Below are 25205 nucleotides of genomic sequence, written 5' to 3' on the forward strand. Positions count from 1 at the left end.
TAATCTGTCCAAAGACGACGAAAAGCACAAGATCATGTTTCCTTACTTTCATATATTTCATAAGGCTAAATAAAATTGATCCATGAAAATGATGTACATGCTTAAAATGGAATTTTAAGCCATTTCAAAGCATGTATTGCTTGCTAGCTAATACATCAATAAACTACTGGAGAGTGTCCATAAACACTCTACACGAGATATCAACACAAAGGGTCAATATCCATATTAAAAAAAATCAAGGTATAAGAGGTAAAGTCTTAGTTTCACTAGAACTTCAATCTATATGAGACAATGTTATAATGAGTATGCTTGCCTTGATAGATATTGAAACTTGATCAACTTGTTTGGCTACCAAAATGAACGATAACCTTTCATCCTGCATTTTATGGCGAACTTAAGCTTCCATCCCTGGAAACAACAAACGTAGAATTGACTGAGGATTTGTTTGGTCATTATGTAGTTAGCGAGCTACTCAAAGGTAAAAATGATTAAGTGAAAAAACACACATCAGTCCACCACACACCAAATTAGGGGTTCTCAGTTGCAAATAAGCAATCAAAAATCAAAGAATACACAAACAGACAATCAAACATACAGAGAGTCAATCAACAATCCAACAAGAATCAACCATCGATCATTTAAACATACAGACAGTCAATCAAAGAATCAACAATCCAACAAAAATCAACTATCAATCATACAAGCACATATTCCACCAAAAACCCTACACACAACAAAACCCTAGATTCAAAAAATACACATCAATAAGCAAACAATACACACACAGACAATCAAACATACAGAGAGTCGATCAATAATCCAACAAAAATCAACCATACACACAGTGAATCAAAGAATTAACAATCCAACAAAAATCAACCATACACACAATCAATCAAAGAATCAACAATCCAACAAACACATATTCCCCTACACAAAACAAAACCCTAGATTCACATCAAATTACAGAACCGATAATCCAAACAAACCGTAGAATAAAAAGAAATATCAAACAACTTTGAAGTAGAGAGTGAAGGAACTTATTTTTATCAAGTAGTAGAAGAAGAAGAGTCCGTCCCGATTCTGAAATTTTGTGTGAACCCTAAGTAACGAAACCAATCTTCACCGATATCAGATTCAAGACTATCAATCAGATTATAAATCGATCCCATCTTGAATCAGTGTTTAATTCGTAGAATTTCCGAGAATTGATGATGAAAACATAATTTCAGTGTTTTTTTTTCTTTCTCGGAGAAACGAGAGAGAGAAGGCGCATTAGATTAGGATCGGCACATTAGAAGTGACAAAGGTTTTGTTCAGTTTTTTGATGTACTACCAATTCATCAAGAGTTCGACACGTGTAGTAACTTTTTACAAATTCCTTATAGATCTAGATCGTTCATTGTTGGACCATGTGAACAGCCAAGCCGGCGGATGTACCATCCTTTTGCCAGGGACGGACCCGTTCACTGGGTCTGAGTTATGCAAATCAAGTAACCACTTGCTTGAGAACCTTTGCAACCCACGGTTGTTAATATTAGCGAGTGACAGTGAAGAATTTATGACAAATATGGAATATATCCACAGACATGAAAACAATCAATTTTAAAAAATTTGCATTTAGGAGAAGACGGCCAGAAAACCACAATGCATAATTTTACAGGTAATTTTATTTAAATGCAGTGGTGCTTCTCAATTCAGTATCACAAATGTGTCTGTCGGTAATTAAAAAGAATAACTGATTAACATCCAAATACTCTACATTCGTGACTATACATGGTACAACACAATGTAAGATTGACTTGACGAATAAATGTCAATATGAATTTCAACCTACATAGCCCTCTTATTTTTGACCTCCCTTACACATGCAATATGGATCCAAGCAATAAAGGTAACAACACCAACTCTATAAATCAAGTCGATCATCATATGAACATGTTGATGAACGAACTCTGTTGAACTTCCCATTTTGGAAGGAAAAATGATATTTCCATATGTTCAAGGATATACATGTAACACTGATGGAGACGTAAATCAAATCAAATAAAAATACAATACTTACCTTAAACAAGGAGAGTCCACGTGTGATGCATGCCGTACGATTTTAAGTGTCCCACGATTTTGTTGCGGGGAGATACTGACCTGAAAATTATACCAAGATCCAGCGAGAAAACAGTGAAGACATGAAGATATAGTGAAGTTTATATATTAAGATCCCTTATATTTTCAATTATACCCCTATTATAATTGGTATATTTAATATAATCCCTTTCCGATCTAAACGATCGGATATAAAAACGAATTATATCCAATGATTGACGTGATTAGTTCACACGGAAATACAGTATTCAGATTCATAGAATCATTTCCAATCTAACGGATGAGATGTAAATAAGATTTATATCCGATGGATGACATCAATAGTTCAGACGGAAATATAGTATGCAGATCTAACGGCTCAATTTTAAATCATTAAAGATCTGACGGCTACAAAGAATAAAGCCTAAAAATCATCGTCGTCGTTAAAGGGGTGGGGATGGAAAAAGATGCAGGGACTTAAACATTGATAATGGAAAATGTTTTCTTCATGGTAAATAAATGTGTGGGCTATATTTAAGAGAAGCCAAAAAGATCTCCCGTGATGGAAAACTAAACGGGTAGGATGGATCTCATTTGGTAGAAAGAAGATGGGAGATTTGATTCTTCAAAATGACATGATGATCTAGCATTGGGGCATCTAGTTAGCACCTACAACATCATATATAGGGACTTAAACACTGATAATGGAAAGGTGTCGTGTGGGTTTCAAGTATAGTAACATTAAACGTAAATAATTTGAAAAACAAAGGATTTAAGGGAAAATAAAAGTTGTCAAATAAAACATTTGGTGGTGGTAGAAGGAATGTGCCTCAAAACAGAGACAAATAAGTCTGACATTATTATAATTAGGCATTTACTTTATAATCGTTCCAACTTGTCTCGCATTATTGGCATGCTCGCGAAGTCAATAACTGCCACCTGATCCATAATATGCCAATTTTGCGCCACTGCGTATCACTGCACTATGGATTGATCTGAACTTTCTATGACTCTTTAGTTAACCGAATTCATGACAACATCCCAACAGATGTCAATATGCGCCACATGCTCATATACATTATTCTTGCTTTACTTAGCCAATTGCTCGACGATAGTGATGCATACTCTTGCATCACTAGCTTGTTTGCACTTCCCAAGATTTTGCCATCCTTGGACTAATGCATAGGCCAACTCTTGGCCTTTTCTTCACACTTGCATCATCCTGGCCAACTCAATTTCACGTATATGCATCAATTCCATTATCTCATGTTGTATTCGTCAACTTGGCCTTGTCTTGTCTGCCTCAATGAAGCTTCATTACTTGGCCACTGATTTTGCAGTGTAGCGCCATCCTAGCGCTCCACTGGCCCTGCAGGGTAGCACTACCTTAGCGGTTTACAGTCTATGCAGTATACCGCCATCTTGGTTGATCACTATCTAGGTCTCATATGTTGTAACGCGCAATCTTTGCGCTTCACTATCCATACATGTAATATATATACACACCACATAAAGTATTACCACCCCAAGGCTGAACTTTTGCACTCCATTAGAGCACGATATTGCAAATATGTTCTCAAAAATAAATAAAATATATTGGCGATAGGCTAAATCAAAATCGTACTAGTTACGATTTACCCAAGTGCCCCACAATTTATTTGATTTTAAAAATAAAAAAAGAAATTCATTCATCGACCAAGGGGGGAGTTTAATTATCCTGTAAGACAAAAACACATACAGATTGCCGAACAGACCTCAACATTTCGGTAGCCAAAAAAACAACACATATATCTAACTTATAAAGAATACTTGTAAGAACCTTCTATATGAATAAATGAAGAAGGATACAACTCGTAGCGCAGAAAATACCTTGAAGAAAAACATTATAACATTCTTGGAAACAAAACAATAAATATAGTACTTTTATCCTACTTATGCAGTTATATTCCGTTTTTATCTATCAAATTAGGTCCAGATTCAATCATATCTTGACCTTAAGGGTAATGAATAAGTCGGACTATATTGCTCATTCACATATAGTAAACTTGATCATACCTTGACTTTAAGGGGATTGACTAAGCTAGGCTATATTACTTGTTCACATACAGTAAACTATACCAACAATATATTTCCATGATTATGATCGCATAGCCATAATAATGATTTATATTTCCACGACTTATGTATCTCATTCTAGTGGTTTATCTTAACTTGTGTATCTTGTTATATTTAGTGATCAGCCTAATATATATTTCCTTGACTTATACCCTTACCAAATCAATTCAGCCTAGTTTATATCTCCTTTCATATATGGCACTAATGCTCATACGCTAGAACTGTCAAGCTATATCCAGATATATTCTAAAGAAAATGCCGAGAATTTAAGCTTTTTGAACATTGTAAATTCACGGGCGAAATGGAAACTAAAATGAGTTTTCATTATTATTGGATGTGCAAGATTTAATTCCTAGGGGAGTAGGAACAAAAGACATGGTTCTTAACTAGAATACACGGATGTCTAGAATATGTGAACAAGAGTTTTTCCAAGTCTGCTTTAAGAAGAAATTCTTAAACATGCAAATTGGTATAAGAGAGAGCAGCTGCAAGTTAAATATCCCCAACATTTGGCTCAATGTTTTTTAGGGACCAAAAACCTCCTGATGGAGAAGGTGTGATCTGTTTTTAGGTATAAGCCTATTAGAATACCTTAATCTAGATTCTAAATTACACCGAATTATTCTTTAACTGATTCCATAGGAGTATCCAACTTATAAAGAATACTAGTAAGAATCTTTTATATGAATAGAAGAAGAATGGTACAACTCCTACATGAGAAAGTACTTTAAAGGAAAACGCTACAACACTATTGGAAACAAAAGATAATACATTTATTATACTTGTGCAATTATCGGGTCCAGAGTCAATCATACCTTGAGCTTAAGATAAGAGTGTCGACTAAGTCAGACTATATTACTCGTTCACATATAGTAAACTCAATCATACCTTGAGCTTAAGGGTCTTCACTAAGATAGATTTTTTCACATATAGTAAGTTGTATCGCATAACCATAACAATGATTTATATTTCTACGACTTATTTATTTCTTAAATTGCTTATCTTATTTTAGTGATTAGGCTAATCTACAATTTCCCGACTGATACCCTTACCAAATTAATTCATCCTAGTTTATATCTCCTTGCATATATGGCATTAATGCTCTTAAGCTAGAACTTTCAAGCTATATGCAGATATACTCTAAAGAAAATACCGAAAATGTTAAGCTTTTTGATCCGTTGTAACTTCACGGGAGAAATGAGTCTTCATTGTTACTTGATGCTCAAGAGTTAATTTCTACGAAAGAAGCAAATGCCGAGAATATTAAGCTTTTTTGAACCATTGTAACTTCACAGACGAAACAAGTCGCCGTTATTATTGCATGTTGATAGACACATTTTTGTGTCTGAATTGTCCTTAGTGTTTATATTGTTAGTGCTTGATTTTATTCTTATTATGGTGCTTTTGTGTTTGTATAGGTGTTTTTGGAAAAATACACTTGTGTGAAAAAAGTTGCTCGAAAAGTGCTTTTTGGACCCCCAGAGAAAATTACTAAAGGCACCCTCATTTTGGATAAGGGCATCCCCATGCACCCAGAGGATGAAGGCACCCGAGTTTTGGATCAGGGCACTTCATCTTCAACTTTTCAAAAAAATGAAATTTGGCGGGAAAATGAATAAAATTCATGGCGGATTTTTCAATCGGAGTTTGGATGGGTTAGAGGAAGACTCAATGGCTGAAACTTCGTGCGTAGATGTGATACAACATAACAAAGCTAGTATGAGTGATCTTATCGATTAAATTTGGTTGAATGATTATGTGGAAAAGAAAACAGTAACCATGAGTTTCACGGGTTTGCACGTGTTTACTGTGATTTTTACAGAGGACGGTGTGTGGATTTACTGAGTCTTACTCTAACTGGAAGAGTACTCAGAGTGTTGGAGCGCGTGGAGTTAACAGAAGATACGAAGAATCAGTTGCAGACGCGTAGGGAAATATTTTTGGGAAGAAAATATTATGTGGTTGGCAGCGTTAATGTAAGATAATATGGAGTTATTGAGGAGCATGTTCATGACTGTGAGGATATATATAGGCTGCTGGAATCACAAAAGAGGGTATCGAAGAGTTTATGAGAGGTTTAAAATAGGAGAGAAGTCAGAAAATCAAGTTACACCAATTATTTCTGTTGTTGCTTCAACCAAGAACACGAAGAACATTGGACCAAACAGAACCGTCGTTCTGCAACAGTGATAACGACAAGGAGTGAGGGTCTTAGAACTACAGTGTTAGCAACAATAACCTTTAGTTGTTCTTGTAACAGGGTTTTGCAACAATTATAAACGTTGCAAACATCCGATTCTCTCAATTTTTCTCCATTTCATCATTTGTAAACACCTTGAGCAATGAAATCATATTTTGAGTGTTTTTCCAACATGATGAGAGGCTAAATACCTGGTGACTGAGGAAATGGAGGAGCTATTCACTCATGTTTGATTGGTAATTTATTTTTACAATTTATTTTATTTAATTCACTTGGATCAACCAAAAAGATAAAAAATGATTTTCTTAATTAGTTGTGAATCAATTTGATGTTTTATGCTTAGAATTAATTCTTTGATAATTCATGCTTAAGGATTAAAATTCAGTATTTGGACACCTTATATATTAATAAGTGATTTAATGGGAAAAAAGAGATTAATAATAATTTCTGAAATATTTTTGTAACCAATCAACTTGAAGTAATAGTGAATCTGGAGCCTTAGTCCATTTAAAATCTTGACATCACTTTTTGAATTAAATTTGCTTTATTTTTAATTTTACCAAGTCTAAAATTTCATTTCCTTCACAAGTCTGACCCTTACCACTATCACTACAACAACTTTAAAAACCCATCAAATGTGCAAGAGTTAATTTCTACGGAGAAAGCAAATGTCGAGAATATTAAGCTTTTGAAACATTATAACTTCACGGGAGAAATGAGTCACCATTGTTACTGGATGTGCAAGAGTTTAACTCCAACAATAGTAGCAACATAAGATATGGTTATTAACTAGAAGGCACGATGTCTAGAGTAGGCTTTCGTTAGGAGAAACTTTTAAAGGTTTCACCATTAATCAGGTTCTATGGCATTGGGAGACTTTTCTTTCTTCGTAATTGTCTATTGTTTTTGTTTGAGGGGTTCAGTTTCTGACCTTGCAACATCCTTTATTCAAGAAAAATAAAAAAATGTAACCACATACCTTAAAATCTTCATCTTTATCCTCCAGGTGAAAATAGCCGTTGCGTACATATCTTACTAACTCCGGCGTCTCCAATGTTCTATAACCCGCCTGGCTTACTTCAAGTTTCATAACCTCAGGAAGACTTAGACTCCAATCTCTAAATAATTTCCCTTAGGGTGTCTTCCTAAGGATATGGATTCTCTTTATTGCATTTGTAAACCGGAACACTTCTGAACTATCATATTGCCACTTGCCACATAGATCAATGAACATTCTACAGTGACTTATAAAGGTTATGCACATATCAGGTGTCCATAAAAGGGGATTCTTAAACAATGATCCGAGGATCGGCAGGGAAATATTCTTCTGTCTTTGCTACTATATCTTTCCACTTTTGTTTCTGGAGTCCCACTGATGGTCTGGAAAATTCCAAAACCAGACTAGGTCAGTGGTTAACTAGCAGATGTTAGGGAGTAGGCTCATAGCCTAAACTCCAACTTCCATCAGCAAACATCCCAAACTTTAATAATCCCTCTCCCCAAATACAATCACAAGAATATGCATTATGTTGGTCTAACAATGATACTTTGCTATAATGTAATCATATATGCAATATGCGAAGTCCACATGCTTTCTGGTATTAGAACATGTCAATTTTGGCATACTATAATGCTTAGGAATTCAAATGTCGTCTAAATGTTTTTCTAGACTACAGAAGAAACAGATTAAACAAAAACGAATGGGCACCACCATGCATAACCCCTTTCTGGTAACATAAAATTTAGCAAGAAGGGATCTTGAAATTTGAACCACACTCTGCTTCTTTCTCCTAAAGGTTGTAGGAACTGGGAATGCTATAAGTTGCAATGTTCAAAGTACTACAAGAACTTTTACATTGCACCTTCATACTACATGTGACATCAGAAATAATCAGTTCCTTTATACCTTGTCAATTTGACTATGCTGTGTTACATATTAGTATCCAATTTCTCTTGCCAGTTACTAAGATCTTACGTGGAGTTTCACTTAATTTTAGGTCTTTAATCATTTGAAAGGAAAAATAATATACCATTAAGTAATTATGAAACAAAGAATTCCTAAAAGTACTCAAACTAAGGTCGTCATCAAATGAGGTATCGCAAACCATTAACTACTAATTCAGAAGTGCCATGGTTGCGCCTCAAAATAGAAAATAATGATAACAAAAATTCTCTAGTAGATCTTACGTTCCAAACTTGTTAATGTGATTCCACAACTCCTCAACTTCACGAATCTTGTCATTGTTGACCCCTTCACGAACAAGGCAAGCTGCCATGACTTCACTAAAAGAAATATATATTAGTTTTAATATTATATATATATAATGGTTAGATCTTGAAAAAACATGATAATCACATCATAAGCATAGTTGTGTTAAGAATTAAGAGTACCCGAGGATGCCATTGATTGAATCCAATATGTCCTCCAAGAACACCCCTAGCACAGAATAGTTTGTAGAACTTTTGGTTTCTCATTCTTGACCCTTTTGTGTAATGAAATAATAATTATTCATGAACCCTATTTTGATGGTAATAGAGTTCCTTTTATAGGTAGAAGGAGGAACAAGGTTCATAGGATTAGAATTTTCATTTAATCTCCACCGTCCATCAAGGAAGAGAGAATATGAAAGGACCCCAATATTTGTTACCAAAAATGTTTAGCCACATTCTAAATTAACCAAGGATATCACATGGCCCAACAAGATATTTCTAATGATAGAAATATCCTTACATTCTCCCACTGATCCATGTGATAATCTATTTAAAGGTTAATCGTAGAAAAACATAAGCGCGCATAATTTCTAAACGAATACAATGGTTAAACGTAATACCTCAACCAAATAAATTACTTATGCGAGTCATTGCGGTGGCACATTGTCTTGTTATCAACATGTTCCCTTCCATGTACCACAACAAAAACAAATTACTTAATCAGGCCTCAAATAGGGATATCATAATGGTCCAGTAATGTCTTCAAAAGAAAACAATTTCTGCAACATTCATCCAATAACATAAAAGTATACTAAAGTGGATACAAAAATAAGTTCAGAATAATAACAAGAATAAGATCTCAATAAGTATTCAACATAAGCAAAGTCTAAGTGAAACTAATTGTTTTTTACTCCTTCAAGACCCATGTTTCCAACATGTTCCAGAAAGATCTTAGGAGGTAACGCCTTCGTAAATGCATCTGCAATCATAAGTTTTGTGCCTATGTGTTCAATGAACAACTTTTTCATCTGAACAGCTTGCTTCACGCATAGGTACTTTAGATCCATGTGTATTGAACCCTTAGTATATCTAGCGTGATTTGAAAAGAATATTGTTGCGGAATTATCATAGTAAAGTTTCACAGGTGCGGAGGAAAAATTTAGGTCTCCAAACATTAAGATGAAATTCCACAGCCATGAACAGTGATTTTTAGCCTCATAACATGCTACAAATTCAGCTTACATTGTTGAGCCAGTGAGAATAGACTGTTTTGCACTTTTCCATGATATTGCTCCTCCAGCTAATAGAAAAAGATATCCAAAAGTGCTCTTTTGAGTATCATTACATCCCATGAAATCGGAATCTTAATAGCCAACCAAGTCAAATTGATCTGACTTCGTAAATGTGAGACGATGATCCTCCGTTCCTTGCAGGTACGTTAAAACTTTCTTTGCAGCTTTCCAGTGTTCCATTCCAGGATTCACAAGGTATCTTCCCAGCATACCAACTATATAGCTGATATATGGTCGTGTGCAAACTTGAGCATACATTAAACTTCCCACCACAAAAGCATAAGGGATTTTATCCATTTGCTTACGTTCTAGTTCACTCTTAGGACAAATATTGAGTCCAAACTTGTCTCCTTTAGAAACCGGAACTATACTTGGCTTACATGCATTCATCTCAAATCTCTCTAGAATTCTTTCGATATATGCTTTTCGTGAGATTGATAATGTTCCAAGTGATCTATCACGAGATATTTCTATCCCAATCACATAAGAAGCCTCACCCATATCTTTCATTTCAAAATTCTTTGAGAGATATTCCTTAGTTTCATGCATAAGGCCAAGATCACTACTCGCAAGTAGTATGTCATCTACATAAAATACCAAAAATATGAACTTCCTCCCACTGATCTTGAGGTATATGCATGGATCTACAACATTTTCTTCAAAACCAAATTTTCGAATGGTTTCGTTGAATTTTAGATACCACTGCCTGGAGGCTTGCTTAAGTCCATAAATTGATTTCTTAAGTTTGCAGACCATGTGTTCATGTCCTTCTAAAACAAAACCTTCAGGTTGACACATGTAAATATCTTCCTCAAGCTCACCATTAAGAAAAGTTGTTTTCACATCCATTTGATGTAACTCAAGGTCATATTGAGCTACTAATGCTAGAATAATTCTGAGAGAGTCTTTCTTTGACACGGGAGAAAAAGTCTCTTTGTAATCAATGCCATCTTTCTGAGTGAAACCTTTGGCTACAAGTCTAGCTTTATAACATTGAATATTTCCATTAGCATCGCGTTTGGACTTAAAGACCCATTTACATCCGATTGCTTTGTGCCCTTCGGGCAATTCAACGTATTCCCAGACTCTATTATCATCCATCGATTTTTTCTCTACTTTCGTAGCATTAATCCATTTATCAGAATTACTACACTTGATAGCTTGTGAATAAGAAACTGGATCTTTCATAATCCCTAAATCAAAATCCGATTCTTGTAGATAAACCACATAATCATCAGAAATAGTCTTTTTCCGTTATCTATGAGATCTTCTTAAGGCTGTTTCTTCTGATTGTTCTACAATATCTTCATTGGCAATAGTTTCATCATGAACCGTTATTTGTGTTTCTCCCTCATCAATCGGTTCAATAACCGGAGGAGTCACAATATCTGTAGAAACCTGAGGTAAAAGGATTATTACTCTGATTTCTTGAACAGATTTTTCTTGCACCAGTGTACTCACACTAACTTCGCCATCCTTAATGAATTTTTCATTTCCAGTTTCAATAATTATCATACTATGGTTAGGACAATAAATAATATACCCCTTGGATTTTTCAGGTAAACCAATAAAGTGATCGCTAACAGTTTTCATATCCAATTTCTTTTCTTTGGGATTGTAAACGTTCGCTTCTGCTGAACAACCCCAAACTTGCAGGTGTTTTAAACTAGGTTTCCAGCCCTTCCACATTTCAATAGGAGTCTTTGGAACTGCTTTGCTTTGAACTCCATTTAAAAAATACACAGCATAACGACGAGCATACATCCACAAACTTAAGGGTAAACTCGCATGACTAATCATGCTTCTAACCATTTCCATTATAGTACGATTTCGCCTTTCTGATACACCATTATGCCAAGGTGAAACTGGAGTTGTGTATTGAGCAACAATTCCAAGCTTTTGAAGAAGTAAAAAGAAAGGTCCGGGATGTTGTCATGTTTCGTCATACCTTCCATAATGTTCTCCACCCCTATCAGACCTAATGATTTTCACCTTCTTTTCTAATTGCCTCTCAACTTCGGTAATGAATTGTTATACAACATTCACAACTTGTGATTTATCATGCAATAAGTAAAGATAACAGTAACGTGAAAAATCATCAATCAAGGTGATAAAATATTTTTCTCCTCCAAAAGTTGGAACGTCCAAGGGTCCACAAATATCTGTATGTATTATTTCAAGGAGTTCTGAACTTCTTGTGGCACCTTTCTTTGCGTGTTTTGCCATCTTGCCTTTAATACAATCCACACAACTTTTATAATCGTTAAAATCAAGGTTATGTAGAATCTCATCTTTTATCAATCGTTGAAGCTTTTCACGAGATATATGTCCCAACTTCTTATGCCACAAGAATGAGGAATTACCCTCAACATGTTCAGTTTTATAATTATGATGCATGGTTAAATAGGTTCCAGGTATTCATGATGAAGATAAATTTAACTTCTAAAGACCATCAGAAAGATAACCAGAACCAATAACTTTAAAGTCTTTAAACAAACTAAAACATCCATTGGCAATTTGAAATTGAAAACCTTGTCTATCTAGTTGAGAAACTGAAATTAAATTGCGAGAAATAGTTGGAACATAAAGAGCGTTTTCCAAATCATGAAAGTATCCATGATCTAGAATCAAACGATAGGTGCCTATAGAATTAACTGGGGATTTATTGCCATTGCCCATAAAAAGGAAGTTTTCATTCTGGTTTGTGATTTGGTTTGAAAGGTATCCCTGCATCGAATTAGAAACATGAACATTAGCACCATAATCAAACCACCATGATAAAGAAGATTCTTTAATAGTCAAATTTGTTTCAAAATAACTTACGAATCCCAAAGGATTACCTTTCTTTTCGAACCATTTTTGACGCTTAATGCAATCTTTCTGAAAATGACCAGGTTTCTTACAGAAACGACACTTATTGTCATCTTGCTTTGCCTTCTTCTTTTCAGGATGTCCAGAATTATTTTGTGGTGCTCCCTTATTTCCCTTTGCAGGCTTACGCTTATTGTTCACTCCTCAATTGACAAAATGCGCTTGATTAAGACCTTGCTGGTTTAGCCTAGCTTCCTCTTGAACCAACATGTTTGCCAATTCATTTATAGTCCACTTTTCCTTAATAGTGTTGTAATGCACTTGAAAAACAACATATTGGGGTGGGAGCGAGTTGAGAATGAATTGGACAAGAAAGTTCTCATCCACAGTTAATTTCATCTTAGTAAGCTTAGCAGCAATGCTACGCATTTCTATCACGTGCTGGTGCATTGATCTGACACCGGTATACTTCATGGTTGTCAGATCAGCCATCAACTTCCCAGCTAGAGACTTGTCCGCTGTCTTAAAGCGTTCCTTTACGATTTCCATAAAGTCTTTAGCATTTTTAGGTTCGGGAAGCGATCCTTTAATGTTTGCATCAATGTGCATTCGCATCATCTGTATGCTCAGTCTGTCACTTCTCTCCCATTTTTTTAAGAGATCCTTATCTTCAGGGGTACTCTTATCATTCATAATTGTCTTTTCAATTAGGAGAGCAAGGTCAATATCCTGCACACCCAAAGTGAACTCAACATTCTCTTTCCATTCTGAGAAGTTGGTGCCATTGAAGAATGGGATAGAAGAAGTATACGAATGCAAAGACTTAGAACTAGAAGCTGTAAAACATGACAAAGATACACAAATTCAAACTCACACACATACAAATTAAGAAACTCCTGTGGGTAGAATCTTAATAAAACAACAATCATGTCATAAAGTTATAAAAATATTTACATATATATAAGCAAGCAAAGACAAACATCTGTGGACATTATGCCTTTCATGATTACATACATAAATATTCACACATATATAAGCAAGCAAACACAGACATTTGTGGACATTATGCCTTTCATGGTTACATACATAATCATAATATTTATTCAAACATGTAAATTAGAGTTACTTGTGGGTAACTTTTCATTGTAATATGTATGACTAAATAGTTAATTTCTTTATGTTTATATATACAAACACTTGATACAAACATCTCATGTGGGTGATAGTTATTCTTATGTGATTGCACAAAACGATGTAGACTTACAATGACATGTTAATATAACATAATATTTTAGTATCATCGTGGTGATAGCTAAAGAGCATACAATTCAAACATTTTAACAACCTATACATATTCAAGTTAGGCTACATTTGAAACCAAAATCAAACATTCAAAGTTAAAGATGAAAGTCAAACGGTCAGTCAAAATCAACAATGGAAGTCAAATGGTCAATCAAAGTCAACAGTCAACGATAGAAGTTAAACGGTTAGTCAAAGTCAACAGTCATGCGGAAGTCAAAACAGACATGAAGAAGTCAAACAGTGAGAAGTCAAACAGTGAGATGTCAAATGATGCTTTCCTTCCTGTCAGACGGACGTAAGTCTGACTCTTGAAAACATTTCATAATACAAAAAAAAAATGAGACTGCATTATGCCAAGCCCAAGATCCATGAAGACATTGAAACATTTTGTGAGCCCATACATTACAAAATTTTAGATCAAAATAAATGAATCTAAATATTACAACCGTTCAACCCGCGACATACGTTACAAGCATCATACAGACTTTGAACCAATCACACCATCATGTAAAAAACAATCATAACAGATCATGTCAAACAGATCAAACACCGCACATGATTTCTTTTTATTTTGTTTTAATAAGCATAGTCGCATGAATGGATTTTCAAAACAGTACAGAAAGAAGAAAAAAAAAATCGACTCTTAAGCATAATAGAACTATTAAGCATAAAATGAAAAAACAAAATCATGTGAGTTCTTCAAACACCATAAATCAATGGTACATGTCATCAAATCTAATAAAAATTAGCGTATTTTTGCTTTAAAAATAGCCGCACTAATGGTTGATGGCAGACAGTACAAAACAAAGACAAATCATTATTCATGATGATATTTTTATTATTTCTTAATGATTCATGGTATATAAACATAAACACCATTATTAGGAATCAAAACAGACATGATGATTGACTTAATTAAACACAACAATTACATACAAACATCAAGGAAAGTCATGGAGTTCTAAACCATGCTCTAGATGCCAAATATTAGTTTTAATATTATATATAATGGTTAGATCTTGAACAAACATGATAATCACATCATAAGCATAGTTGTGTTAAGAATTAAGAGTACCTAAGGATGCCATTGATTGAATCCAATATGTCCTCCAAGAACACCCCTAGCACAGAATAGTTTGTAGAACTTTTGGTTTCTCCTTCTTGACCCTTTTGTGTAATGAAATAATAATTATTCATGAACCCTATTCTGATGGTAATAGAGTTCCTTTTATAGGTAGAAGGAGGATCAAGGTTCATAGGATTAGAATCTTCATTTAATCTCTACCGTCCATCAAGGAAGAGAAATATTAAAGGACCCCAATATTTGTTACCAAAAATGTTTAGCCACATTCTAAATTAACCAAGGATATCACATGGCCCAACAAGATATTTCTAATGATAGAAATATTCTTACAATATAATCTGCAAATTAACCAGAACAAGGAGAATTCTTAGATGTAGAGAAAATAAAAAGAGAAAACTCATGACTTAAATGATATAGATACATTCAAATACATGTATGACTAGAATACATTCACATTTGGCAACAATTCTACTCATTTCAGCAAGAGTCAAAAGCAAAAGTACAAACATAGATCTTACAATGACAAATACTTATGCTACATGAAGGGAATAAATAGAAGTGGGATGAAGTGCAAGGTCAACATAGCTAGCCAAAAGCAAAATGAAGAACACCGAGAAAGGTCTCACCAACTAACAATAACAAGAGGTTAAATAGAATACCGTCTTACCGTCTTCATTGATGACACGGCATGCAATTCTTGTTAATTTCCATATCAGTATTCCCTGCCCGATGCAAAGTACGATATTCTTCGTAGTTAAGTTTCCATGAATTCTCTTATGGTAATATATCTCCCACAAGCCTTCAATTACATCCCTAAAAACATATCACGATACTTTGTAAGTGATGCATTAAGAAGTTAAGCACGATACTTTGTAAGTCACGAGCTAAGCTCCAAGCAACATACAACTACATTAATTGAACAGGTTGCTGTGCTAGCCTATTAGTGGGCCTCATGCGTAACCTAGCCAAGATAGACGAAGCGGATAGGGGGCTGAGATTGTGTCAGGAGGGGGGCAAACTAACTCTACCTTCCATGTTAATTTCTGCAATATTACGTCATTAGGGGCTCAAACCCGGAACCTCCTGGAACGCATGAAACTTTGGGGAACGGGGATGACCAGCTGAGTTAGGTACCCGTTTTTAATTTTTTTTGTTATTTTTTTAAAAAAGTTTCTTTCCTACTTATTTCAGTCTTCAGTACTCGAACCAAACTTAAGTTCGGCTGTTCCAAATCTGCCTAACCTAATTCTCTTAGATGAATATACCTAGGTTTTGTAATAAAAAAACTAAAAAAGAAGAAATTAACCCTTATCCGAAATTGAATTGGACTAAACAAATGATTCCGAAAACTTTTGTTAAGCCATAAACAATTCATACAAACCAAATAAATCAACTTGCAAAGTTATTTATCTTAACCAGAATCAATTGAAACAAACATAGACATTATAGCACCGCAATTGCACCGAATTTTATTAGTCCTAAACAATTGATACCAAACAATAAAGAAAGATAACAATAGTTTTTGTCAACCGGAAACAATTGAATTACACACACACACACATCCATACACACATAATGGAATAAACATCAATTGTACCGAAATTTTGTTAAGCAAAAGAAAAATATATGAAATAAAATGAGGCTTTTCTTAAACAGGAAAACGATTAACTAACAAATTCGTTACCTCAAATTCCGCATCCTCTTCTTCCCCAAAAGATATGTCATTAAGCGCAAGTTCAAGTTAGAACTTTCCCCCGTTGTGGTGCCATCCTCTCGCAAGAACAAAAGAACAACAACAAAATCAACCTTTACTAGAGAAAGGTAGAACCAGTTTTAACTAATGCATAGCGAAAGTTGAAAACCCGTAACACATATGATTTTATACTAAACCAAAAATGATTCAACATATTGTGACTTTTTCACACATGAGTTTCAATCGGAAGCCCTTATGATCCTTTGATAAAGCCTACCAACATGGGATAGAACTTAATGTCGCTAAACCGAAAATTCACCCAAACCATAAGGGTTCACACCATATGAGATTCAATATTAAGGTTAAACCGAAATCAAACATCCCATAAACACATACCAATAATATAAAGCATTCAAGAACATGCTATGTAATCGAAAAACTATCACAAGAAAAATTATAAAATAATAATTTTATTCATAAATAAGATAGTTTGATTCAAAATACATCTTATATAATAAATCAAACATTGATGTCTATTTTTCTTCATAATTACGAGTCTTGTGAAGATCACTTTCGAATTTTGGATTCAAATCTTTTGAGCACTTCCTTTTCCAAAAGAAGATTTTTTTCCATCTCAAGCAGTTGAGAATTAAGATCAGCTAGTACTTCTTTGGAATCCTTTATCATTAGGTCATGGTGTCTAATACAACTTCTAACAGTAAGAATCTGTCTTCTAAGAGAATCTTGAAGATTATCAGTTTGTGAGACATCTTTAGTTTCAGTTATGACTGATGCACATAATACTAAATCATCAAGAGATTGTCCTTATTTTACTGATTTCTCCATTTATGCAAGATGCCTTCTTCCAGACAAGAAGAATATATAATAGGAGAGAATCAAAAGTTAATATAATTTGATTTATGGAAACCGAATACATTTAACCCAAATATAAGAGATACCGAGTAGATATAGCTTACATATTTCTCGAAATATGTGTTGGCAAGCTTTCGCTTTAGCCGTGTTAATCTTTACTCTTGACGAAAGTCATGTTGACATTTCAATAACTTGAAAATTTCTTTGATGCTAATAGTGTATGAAAACGACTATTGTCATTATATAAGAATGTTTCAATGATTGGAATGTAGAGTTGATAATGCAACCATGTTAGGATATAAGCATATATAGTGTGTTCGCACATTAGTGTATAAATCTATAAACCATGAGCCAAGTGTATGCATATGTATGTATACGAAATTGGTGAAGGAGACAAGATAAGTATGCGTACCCGTACGCATACTGGTGGAAGTTTTCGAACCGAAAATATCTGTTGGGTTTGGTAATTAAAAACTCATAAACTAGTCACCTTAAGTATGCGTACCCGTACGCATACTGACAGAAGTTTTTAAACCGAGAATTTTTGCTGAGTTTGGAAACTTAAGAAACTCAAAATATGGTTTCTTAAGTACACATACTCGTACGCATACTTAAGGAGGTTATTTTTATCAAATCGGTATGATCATGAACTTAGATATTTAAATCTTAAGGAATGCAATCTTTGCAAACCATGGCTACGATTTTCATGATTGATTCAAGTGAATCAAACCGATTTTGCTTCAATTGTGTTCTTGTATAATTCATGAGAATATAACAATTGAACAACTCATTAACCAGTTTCATTTAAGTCATTTGAACTAGTTATGGTTAAGATGAATAAGGTTGATATGAGAGTAATCATATGGCTAACCACGGTTAACTATTTGTGAATCAATATGGTGTACACCCCGTTTAGGTACGGCTACATAAACCTAAATGAGGGTACATTTCATTTGTGTGTAACAAGTTAAGTTCGATCTAACGGTTGAAAGATATTATCTTGGTTGAATCAGGTTTTTCATCTAGCGATGATTATTGAATGCTTTGTTACCAAGGTAACTTGGATTGCGAACCCTGATTTGACAACTATATAAGGGTGAACTCTAGCAACTGGGAAACCTAATCCCCACACCTCTTGTGTGATACTAGTTGCATAAATATAGTCGATTCTCCTTTAACCTTAGGTTTCTTCTCGAGACCCTGTAGGTTAACGACTTGAAGACTTTATTGGGATTGTGAAGCCAGACCTAATTATTCTCTTTGTAGTTGTGTGATCTGATTTTGTTGTTTCTATCGTGAATGAGTGCAATCGTAAGATTGGCTTGAGATTTATATCTCCGATAGGCAAGATAAAAAATAATCACAAACACCTTCGTCTCATCGCTTGTGATTCCACAATAACTTTTTTCGCTAGTCGATTAAGTTTATTGTGAGGTGATTGATAATACTAGGATGTTCTTTGGGAATATAAGTCTGGTTTATCAATTGGTTCATGTTCACCTTGATTTATCAAAAGACATAACAAAAACTCTTGGGTATTTCTGTGGGAGACGGATTTATTCAATCCTATAGATTTTTCTGTGTGATACAGATCTGGTTATCAAGTCTTCGACTTTGGTTCATAACAACTCTTAGTTGTGGGTGAGATCAGCTAAGGGAATCAAGTGCGTAGTACCCTGTTGTGGGTTCAACTACAGTCAAGTCCGAAGTTAATTTGTAGCAGGCTAGAGTCTGTAGCGGCTTAATACAGTGTGGTTTTCAAACTGGACTAGGTTCCACGGTTTTTCCGCATTTGCGGTTTCCTCGTTAACAAAATTCTGGTGTCTGTGTTATTTCTTTTCCGCATTATATTTTGTTATATAATTTAAATATCACAGGTTGTGCGTTAATATCAATCAATTAGACTATCCAACCTTTGGTTGTTGATTTATATTGATTGACACATGAACATTGGTCTTTGGTACCGTTCAAGTAACTCCTCTTATATTCAATCGGGCTCGCAGATTTCTATTTGCTGATTACGGATTGAATTAAGAGTTAGAGATATTTACACTCTTTGATATACTTTATTCTAGATTGAGTATGATTGTCTAGTTGATTATCTAGAAAGTATATTGGAGTAAGTCCTCTCAGATTTCCAAACGAATTGTTGGTTGTGGTTGTTAGACCCACACATTTTCAGAAATAATTTAATTGAGTTCAAGAAAATCTGAAATATCCAGCTAAATTTGTGTTTTCATTACTTGTTGCAGGCACGTGAAAACATCACATCGGTTCATTTTCTACCCTTTAATCCTGTATAAAAGCGGGCAAGTAAAGGATCTCCTGAACAAGTACCCACATATCTAACGGGAACTAAAAAGATTTGATATTTCTCAGTAATCATCGTATAACCAGAATACTGATTTCTTATTTGAACTTCAGATTCTCAACTTGTGCGAAGGAAAAGAACATATAGTTGGGGAAGTACATGCTATCATTGACAATTTTGCTAAACTAGACTTGCGGTCTCTTGGGGTTGCTTGTCAGGTAAGTAGCTCAATTATGTCACGTCATTTTCATTTTTATGGCGCATGAATATGCCAATGCATGGAAACACAAACAAATATCAAAAAATATTTTTCTTTGCTCCATGCACTTCAAGTGAATTTATTAGCAAAAAAAATCATGAAGGAGAGCTACTACAATTTCATGCAGGGTTCTTTCCTAAACTCAAACAAATTTAATTTATGTGAACTGGCACGACTAAATAGTGTAATCATTGATGAGGTAGCATTTCGTATTCGTTTTTGCATCTCATTCGATGTGAAGAATTGAAAGTTTTTCCCATGGGGATTGAACATCTTGCTGCACTTGAGAAATTACATTTACGAGAAATGCCGAAGGAATTTGTTCAAGAGCTGCAGAGTGACATTAGTGAAGATCGCAGGAATATCATTTACGATAAATTTAGCTATATTCTATTACAAATGATAGTGAGATACATAAAATTCATTCAAAATAAATAATATTTAGTGAATAGTATACATCATGACCGATTCAGAATAGAAATGGTTTTGGGTCAAATCTGTGAAGCAATTTCTGGAGTTCCATTTTTGCAGGGTGGTTTACTTGGCAGCAAATCTTTAGTGAATAGTCTAAATTATCCTTAATGTATGTATTGGTAGTGTTCTATTTTTGTACTAATTTTGTGTTTTTTATGTATTTTTAGGAAATAAACATTTTTGGAAAAATCGGCTCGAAAAGTTGTTAAAGGCACCCCGGAAAAATTACGAAAGGCACCCCAGAAATGCACTGGAGGCACCCCCATAAATACACCAGAGGCGTCCTAGAAATGTATTGGAAACACCCCGAATATTATAAAAAGCACCCAAGAAATGGCGTTAAAGGCACCCTCATTTTAGATTAGGGCACCCCCAGGCACCCAAAGGATGAAGGCACCCGAGTTTTGGATTAGGGGAACTTCATCTTCAACTTTACAAAAAACGAATTTTGGCGGGAAAACATGCATGTAAACTGGCAGATTTTTTATCGAAGATTTGAACGTGTTCTAGGGAGATTCAATGGATGATTTTTGGTAGGTAGTTGTGATATAGGCCTAGTAAACACATTGTGGGTGTTTGGTTTGAACAGAATTGGCTAGAATCGGCTAGGAAATCCACGAGCTCTTAACAGGGAAAACACGTGCAGGGAGAAGTTTTTCACGGGTTTTGGAGAAATTTGGACGTGTTTTGTGCAAGTTTATTGGCTCGAGCAACACTCTGGGGCATGGCAAGGATAAATAAGGGCATCTGGAAGAGAGTTAACGCGTGAAGAAGCTATTTCAAGGAATTATTCCCCGTATTTGCTGTAAAAGGAAAAGAATATATACCGAGTAAAGAAAGATTATTGGGAGTTATTGCTGAGGATTTTCTTCACCTGTTGAGTATAAATAGGCTGTGGGGGTCGAGTAGAAGAGGTATGAAGCGAGAGGAGAGGTTTAGAATAGGAGAGAAGTCGAGAAATCAAGTGAGAGAAAATTATGTTCTGCTGCTACAACAAGGAAGAACACGAAGAACGGACTTCCAAGGACAGTTGTTTATCAACAGTCATAACGACACAAGGGCAAGGGTCGCATTCAACAGCGAAATAGCACTTTACTTATATCGTTCTTGTAACAGTGTTATGCAATATTTATAAGCGTTGCAAACACCCGATTCTCAAGTTTTCTCATTTCATCAATTGTAGAACCATTTGAGCATCAATGAATTCTTTTGAGAGGTTTTCCAACATGATGAGAGGCTAAATACCTGGTGACTAAGGCAATGGAGGAGCTATTCACTAATGTTTGATTGGTAACATATTTTTCAAATTTCTTTAATTATTTATCTTATTTAATTCACTTGGATCAATATAAAAAAAAAGATAAATATGGTTTTCTTAATTAGTTGTGAATCAATTTGATGTTTTATTCTTAGAATTAATTCTTTGATAAATCATGCTTAAGGATTACAATTCAATATTTGGACATCTTATAGATTAATAAGTGATTTAATGAAAAAAGCTTAATAATAATTTCTGAAATACTATTTATAATCAATTAACTTGAAGTAATAGTGAATCTGGAGCCTTAGTCCATTTAAAACCTTGACAACACTTTTCAAATTAATTTTTCTTTAATTTTCTAAGTTTTATTTAAATCTAAAATTTTAGTATCTTCACAAGTCTGAAAAGAACCCATTCTTACCACTATTACTACAACTTTTGAAAAACCATTAAATTTTTGGCGCCGCCGACGCGGATTTGTGCTTAGGTAGATTTTTTTTTAGGTTTATTTTTTTATTATTATTTATTTTCATTTGTGTGTATCTTTGTTACAGGTTTGAAGTTGGATACTAAGGACTTGGAACAAAGCTTAAAGCTAAAAGAGAAGAAAAAAAAAAAAAGAAATATTTTTTTAGAATTTAGTTTTATTATTTTAATTTTTAATTTTTTAGATATTTTTTTAGAGTTGTATTAGGAAACACTTGTAATTTTTTATTTTTGCTCTTTATATGGACTTTTGGACTTTTTTTAAGCCCTACGGAAGGGTCAGATAATAAATAATAAATAATAAAAAATAAATAAATATAAACTTTGTGCAGGGTAGGATGGCGATTACGATATCGTCTCGGCCCATCGGGTTCGAACACTGACACCTGAGTCAGTGGCCTGAGTTGACTACATCAGTTTATCGCCCGTCTGGTACGAGAGGTAAGTCTTTCGAAACACCCGCGAATCTTCTGTAAGCGGGTTTACTGTCTTCCTTAAGGTGATAATTGATTGAGGACTGAACCGGTTGCATTAAATTCCTAGTAAAGGGAAATAAATTGTCCATATAAGATAAGGGTTCGGATTTCATCACCGTTCCCTTCTTGCCCGCCTTAGAAAAACGAAACCTAACGCGAATCCAAGCTTAAAATTTGATTAGAACGAGACCGATAGGGTAACAAGCTTGATAGGAAATTTTTTCGAAAGATATTGGTTACTCTTTTAAGCACACTTTAAAGTTCATGATGTTTGATATAAGTTGAAACGTGTCGCCTTGTAATGCCGGCGAGACCTTGGGTATCAAAGCTCCATTGAGCTTCCCTCGTCTCTGTTTCACTTAAATTAGCTCGGATTGATTCCAAAGGGGTGTGCTCAAATTGTAACGAATTCCCCTTCTAAAGATAGAAGTTGGTCTAGAAACAATCTAAGTGGAGCCATCATGCTTTTTGTTTGCTAGAAATCTTTAGGTTTTCTTTGGTGGAGTCAGCCTGCTGTGTGTTTGTTAAAACAACCTTCCTTGTTAGGATTGTTATTCTTTTTAATTTTTTCTTTCTAGTGTATGCCCTATTTTATTAAACGGACTTGGAAAAGAGACACTCTAGGTCGATTAATTAGTGAAAAATCTAGTAGTTCTTCTTGTGTAAGCGCGGAGCTCGAAGATTCTTCTTTTGAGAGCCCTGTTTTCAGAAATTTCAGCTTTGAAAACTTGACACCTAGTGAATAGAGTACTCTTATTCCTTTGGTAGTACCAGAAATTACAACTTTGAAAGCTTTGTTGAACCCAACTAGGACCTCTCGTCCGTCATGTATCAAGTTAGCTGAAACTGAGGAAACTTATGAATTAAAACCTGGGACCATACATATGCCCCCAGTGTTTTTAGGGAAAGAAAATGAAAACCCATATTTTCATATTAGGGATTTTGAGGAAATTTGTAGTACTCTACGAATTAGAAACCTAGATGATGATGCTTTGAAGCTTAGGTTATTCCCATTTTCCTTAAGAGATAAATCCAAGTCGTGGCTATACAGTTTGCCTCCTGAGTCAACTGAAACCTATGACCAATTTACATCTTCCTTTTTACAGAAGTTTTTCCATATGCACAAAATATCGTATATTACGACGCATATCTGTACTTTTTCTCAACAAGAGGGAGAATCTTTATATAGGTATTTGGAAAGGTTTAATGACTTGTTATCCCAAAGTCCTCAACATGGTTTAGGGACCGATAGGATAGTTCGGATCCTTTATGAGGGTTTATATTATTTGACAACTACCATGGTTGAGTCTTTACGTACTGGTGGGTTAGAAAATAAAACTGTTGATCAGGCGATGACATTTTTGAATGAAATCGCTGAAAAGACCCAGCAGTGGGGAAATAATAGGAATCCAAAGAAAACAATTCTTCTAAATAGAGGAAATGTTAATAGGGTAGAAGGATCTTATGAGTCTGATGCCAAAATTGTTGCTATAACAAAGAGGTTAGAAGCTTTAGAATTGGGTCACACTAGTGGTAGAGTGGAGCCTTTTTGGTAAGGCCAAAATACTGAAGAGCAAGCCAATGCTTTTTATAATAACACTATATTCGAGAACCGTCAGAGTTTTGACCCGCACTCATACCTACAACCCTGGTTGGAGAAACCATCCTAATTTCTCTTGGTCTAAGGGCCAGAGTCAAGACCAGTCTACTAATTCTCAGCCTCCCCCAGGTTTTGGTTATAATAAGAACTCTTCAAGTCAAGCCCAGTTCCAGAACCCTTCTGAGAATATAATAACTAGCATAGATGAATCTCTTATTATATTACAAACGAGTCAGGAGATGTTCGCACAAACCCAATAAATGTTATTAAAGAACCAGGAGCAAAGCAATAAGAATTTGCAAAATACTAACAAGGCTATTGTTAGGTTAGATTATCAAGTTGGCCAAATGGATAAAATTCTAGGCTCTGAGAGAGATAATGGATGTTTTCCTAGTCAGACACAACCTAATCCTAGAGGAGTTCATGAAATAAGAGGAGGATCATATGATCATGTGAATTCTGTTACAACCTTTAGGTGTAGAAAGAAAGTTGACAACAAGGTTGCCATACCTGATAGTGAACATGATGTAGTTCACCCTTCTGAGCCATAGAATGGAGAGACTGATAGAGTCTCCAAAGACACCAATGAAGGTCCTGTTGAGCCTGTCTTTGTCCCCAGATCCCCATTTCCTCATCTATTAGTGCCAACAAAAAGTGAATCCAACTTTAATGACA

The 25205-nt window shown here is 34.8% G+C and overlaps 1 protein-coding gene across 1 annotated transcript; it reads right to left on the minus strand.

Annotated features, from left to right (window-relative positions):
• Nucleotides 1–12915: 12915 nt before the first annotated feature.
• LOC113313097 lies at nucleotides 12916–14012 on the minus strand. The gene is made up of 2 exons (XM_026561818.1): nucleotides 13976–14012; nucleotides 12916–13547 (listed from the first exon to the last, which is right to left on the minus strand). The coding sequence occupies exons 1-2, from the start codon at nucleotides 14010–14012 to the stop codon at nucleotides 12916–12918; spliced, it is 669 nt and encodes a 222-aa protein (XP_026417603.1).
• Nucleotides 14013–25205: the final 11193 nt, after the last annotated feature.

Source organism: Papaver somniferum, chromosome 9 (assembly GCF_003573695.1).
Source record: "Papaver somniferum cultivar HN1 chromosome 9, ASM357369v1, whole genome shotgun sequence".
Classification (NCBI taxonomy): Eukaryota; Viridiplantae; Streptophyta; class Magnoliopsida; order Ranunculales; family Papaveraceae; genus Papaver; species Papaver somniferum.